The sequence below is a fragment of the Hevea brasiliensis genome, chromosome 10 (genome assembly GCF_030052815.1).
Source record: "Hevea brasiliensis isolate MT/VB/25A 57/8 chromosome 10, ASM3005281v1, whole genome shotgun sequence".
NCBI lineage: Eukaryota > Viridiplantae > Streptophyta > Magnoliopsida > Malpighiales > Euphorbiaceae > Hevea > Hevea brasiliensis.
In genome coordinates, this window is record NC_079502.1 from 5,458,521 (window position 1) to 5,462,531 (window position 4,011).

Genomic DNA, 4,011 nt, shown 5'->3' on the forward strand with positions numbered 1-4,011 from the left:
GATATATAATGAAATTATAAAATTAAATGAGTGTGATACACTAAAATATTTAGTCAAACTAACATATAAGCATTAAAATGAAATGCTTTTCCCTCAGGTTTTTTTTTCTTATATAAATACTGTTTATAAACTCTAAAAATATTATAAAGAGTCAGCTTACAATTTGATTTGAACAACTTATAAACTAGCCCTGTCTAAGATATTTTCTGACTTCCATTCCACTTGATGGCTTTCAAATATTCTAGGTTTTTTTTAAAGCTAAGATGCGTCAATTTTCTATGTTGGAATTCAATGAAGAACATGATTCTTACAACTACAGAACTTTTCATCTAATAGTATAAATGCATATTCTGTTTCATCTATAATAAACAAGCAAAAGAACAAAACACATTGTGAAAAAACTTGCATTCAAGATTTATGGCATATGCATATGCATTCAAGGTTATCTACTGGAGATTTACGCCCCACTTTGTCCTCTTTTTTGTTCAAACCGCTTTCTCATTTCTCTACTTCATCACAGAAGCTGCCTTCAAGCATGGATTGAATCCTCATGTCTATGTAACCTATCGATATTTTTTAGGCTTTGCAGTGGTGCTTCCTTTTGCATATTTTCTTGAAAGGTACATGATACAAAAGCGCACACACTGGCACACACACACACACACACACTCCAGTAGCTATTAAAATTATATTGAATATCACTAGAAAGTTAATTGATAGATCTTGTTTTTGTAGGTGTATATTGCTTGACTGCTTGGATTTTATATTATTTTTTCTGCAGAAAAGTAAGGCCAAAGATGACATTTCCCTTGTTTTTGGAGATATTTGTGCTATCTCTACTAGGGTAAGTAGGACAGTACTCATTCTCCAACATAATGCACAAAATGGAAACAATTCTGTAAAAAAACCTCACAGTTTCTTGTTCTGATGAAAACCAGGGCTAGCTTGACACTCAACATGTACTTTGCAAGCTTGAAATATACCTCTCCTACATTTATTACATCAATGACCAACACCATTCCCAGCATAACTTTTGTACTTGCGATTATGCTCAGGTGGGAACTTCAAGACTATTCAACTCTGCAAGACAAGAAATCTTCTGTCTTAATTTTGACATGAACACTTTATGTATGTTGTGTAGGTTGGAGGTTGTTGATGTAAGGAATCCTCGTGGGATAGCTAAAATCCTTGGAACATTAATATCATTGGCAGGGGCCTTGACACTCACCTTTTACAAGGGACCTCAGGTGCAAAGCTTGCCGGGTGCTCCAATTCTTATCAGAAGTAATCCTGCTCAACAGAACTGGATAAAAGGATCATTTCTACTTGCTGCGAGTTGCATAACATGGTCTGTCTGGTTCATTATGCAGGTACATACGTATATAAGTATTCTTCAACTAGTTATTTCCAATGGACTTTCTTTTTTGTTTGGCCTATACTCCATGAAAACAGTTAATGCAAGGGAAGGGTTATGTACATTTGGCCATTCCTAGAAACTGCAACAAGGAAAATTTTATGCACCAAGACACTCTTTAGCAGACAACTGATTCTTTGTTTGAACAGCAGACCTGAGGTTATTAAGCAGCAATAATTGGAGAACCAACCATGGTGGTTGCAATGATCAATATTTGATTTTTCAGAATCATTTACGTCAGAAGGCTAAATTTCTTTACCAAATATGAGAAGTCAATTTTCATCACAACTTGCACTGAGAATACTCAACTCAACTAAGCCTTTATCTCAAAAATAAATTTATTGGAGTAGGCTATATGGATTCTCTTTCTCCACTCTAAACCATTTTTGGATTAAATCCTCAGGAATGTGAAATACTTATAGGTTATAGGTCATGTTGTAAAACACTTGTCCATGATGTGAAAACCCTTACTCATTTAACACTGAAAACCCTTACTCATTTAACACCCTACCTGGGTGGCTGACATGGCGCATCGCTTTCGGTGTACGCCCTTGCATATTTCTCACTACAGCCGGGCTCCAATATAGTGCATCATAAGTAGAGGACGCCCCAACGTTTATATCATAAGAATCTATATAATGAGTGTGACGAAATTTTTATACTGATTGTCAACCGCAACCTTCCTCGTTTATCTAGGCTTGGGATCGGCTAGGCACAAACTACTTAGTCGGAGTTCCAGCTTGCACTAAGGATATAACTACTAAAAGATTCACGTAATTTAAAATACTTTTTATAACATGATCTTAAATGATGTGTGCCTTGTAGGTGTATACATTGAAAAAGTATCCTGCACAACTATCTCTGACTGCCATGATAAACTTTCTTGGGGGAGCACAATCAGCTATCTTCACCTTGTGTATACAACACAAACCAGAAGCATGGTATATCACATTTGACATCAATTTCTGGTGCATCGTTTATGCTGTAAGCACATGAAAAAACTGCATATGATCCAAATATGTTAATTAGTAACAAATTATGTTGTAAATAATACCATAAATGTTGAATGGCAGGGCATTGTAATCTGTGCTTTAGCTGTCTTCCTTCAACTGTGGTGCACAAAACAGAAAGGGCCAGTCTTTGTAACTATGTTCAGTCCTCTTTCAACAATACTGGTGGCAATTCTGGCTTACTTTTTCTTTGGTGAAGAGCTGCGAACAGGAAGGTAAAATTGTAGTACTGCTTCACAGTTTGTATAGAAGTGCCGATTGTCCCTAATTCATCTTTGGCTTCCTCAGCTTGCTGGGTGGGGCCATTGTTATTATTGGACTATACCTGCTGTTGTTAGGCAAAGAAGTTGATCAAGATCAGATCAAGTCCCAAGAGCAATCACCTCCAACTTATGTTGAGGAAAAGGATCCCCACATACACACAGAAACTTCAGCAAGAAGAGAAAGCAGTGCAACAGGATCTTGAAGAAATAGACCTGCATTATGGGCAAGTTAACAAATGGCTGGGTGCGAGTGAAATATCTTACAAATGTTAATATGATATAAATTAGCTAGGCTTCATTTGGTAACTTGCATTTTTTTTTCCTTTTATCTTGATTATATTTAACAAGCAAAAGAAAAAAGAATTTACTTAACAAATTCCGAGTTGTTGTATTCAACCCTTGTTGCTGAGGCAACCACAATATTATCATGAATAATATTACAAGTAGGTAAACTTCTCTATTAACACTGACCAATATACAAGATAAATTAGATTTATCGAGGATTAGCCCAACAAAGAGGGACAAGGTAAATTAAATTTCAAGAAGCTCTCCTGTCACTTTGTTTCTTCAAGCGGTGCATACATGGTTTCAGGGCTCTGACAGCTTCTTGATGCTGCAAAACAAGGCAGAATGTGGTGTCAAGCAACTTAAAGAAGCCACAGTTCATCTTCTGATTGTAAATAGAGAAACAGGCGCCGTTATACAAAGCTCAAGAGCTAATACGAGGACGAGCTAAATAACCATTAAACTAAATTTTACATTTAAATTTGTACATTTATTATATATATTTTCATTAATTTTGTACTGGATCTAATAATTCTTAAATTCGTCGAGCTTATATTAAATGCGAGAAACTTAAAGGGCTCCACCCTTGCCTCGGCACACTTCGGTTGCCTCCCGTGGTTTCCACCATTAGGCCAAGCCCCGTAGTGTTGATTGGGCCTCCAAGACAAAGAACTCAAATCATCATGGGACCAGCCCACCGGAAACCCAAATGGCAAGCTCAATTTGGAAAGCTAGCCAGAAGAGCCTACAAAGTACAAACCAAGGAGCAACTTTTGTATTTTTAGAAATTTAATCAAATTAATACTGTTTTTTATTCCTTTCTTGTACAAAAATTAATCCGAAATATCATAACAGTAAATAATAAAGTTCATTTTTTCGTTTAACTTAAAATTAGAAAATTTCCATCAAAACATATAAATTTTTTTAAAAAAAAATTATATGTCTTAATTTTACTAATAAAAATAAATTAAAGGCACTGAAAATATTATCTCAACAAAAAAAAATGAAAATTAAAAGTCTTTTTTACATTAGAAGTCTT

At 35.3% G+C, this 4,011-nt stretch overlaps 1 protein-coding gene across 1 annotated transcript; it reads left to right on the plus strand.

Moving 5' to 3' along the window:
* Window positions 1-398: 398 nt before the first annotated feature.
* Window positions 399-3,033, plus strand: LOC110651727 (WAT1-related protein At1g44800-like). The gene is made up of 7 exons (XM_058128702.1): window positions 399-620; window positions 782-844; window positions 939-1,055; window positions 1,142-1,370; window positions 2,240-2,398; window positions 2,488-2,639; window positions 2,713-3,033. The coding sequence occupies exons 1-7, from the start codon at window positions 418-420 to the stop codon at window positions 2,888-2,890; spliced, it is 1,101 nt and encodes a 366-aa protein (XP_057984685.1). The 5' UTR covers window positions 399-417; the 3' UTR covers window positions 2,891-3,033.
* The last annotated feature ends 978 nt before the right edge of the window (window positions 3,034-4,011 follow it).

Bases quoted from the DNA above. Each gene is read 5' to 3' on its own strand.
- LOC110651727 (XM_058128702.1), top strand. From the start codon at position 418: ATGGCATATGCATATGCATTCAAGGTTATCTACTGGAGATTTACGCCC. The intron at 621-781 runs GTACATGATACA...TTTTTTCTGCAG, and splicing joins TTTGCATATTTTCTTGAAAG to AAAAGTAAGGCCAAAGATGA. The intron at 1,056-1,141 runs GTGGGAACTTCA...TATGTTGTGTAG, and splicing joins GTACTTGCGATTATGCTCAG to GTTGGAGGTTGTTGATGTAA.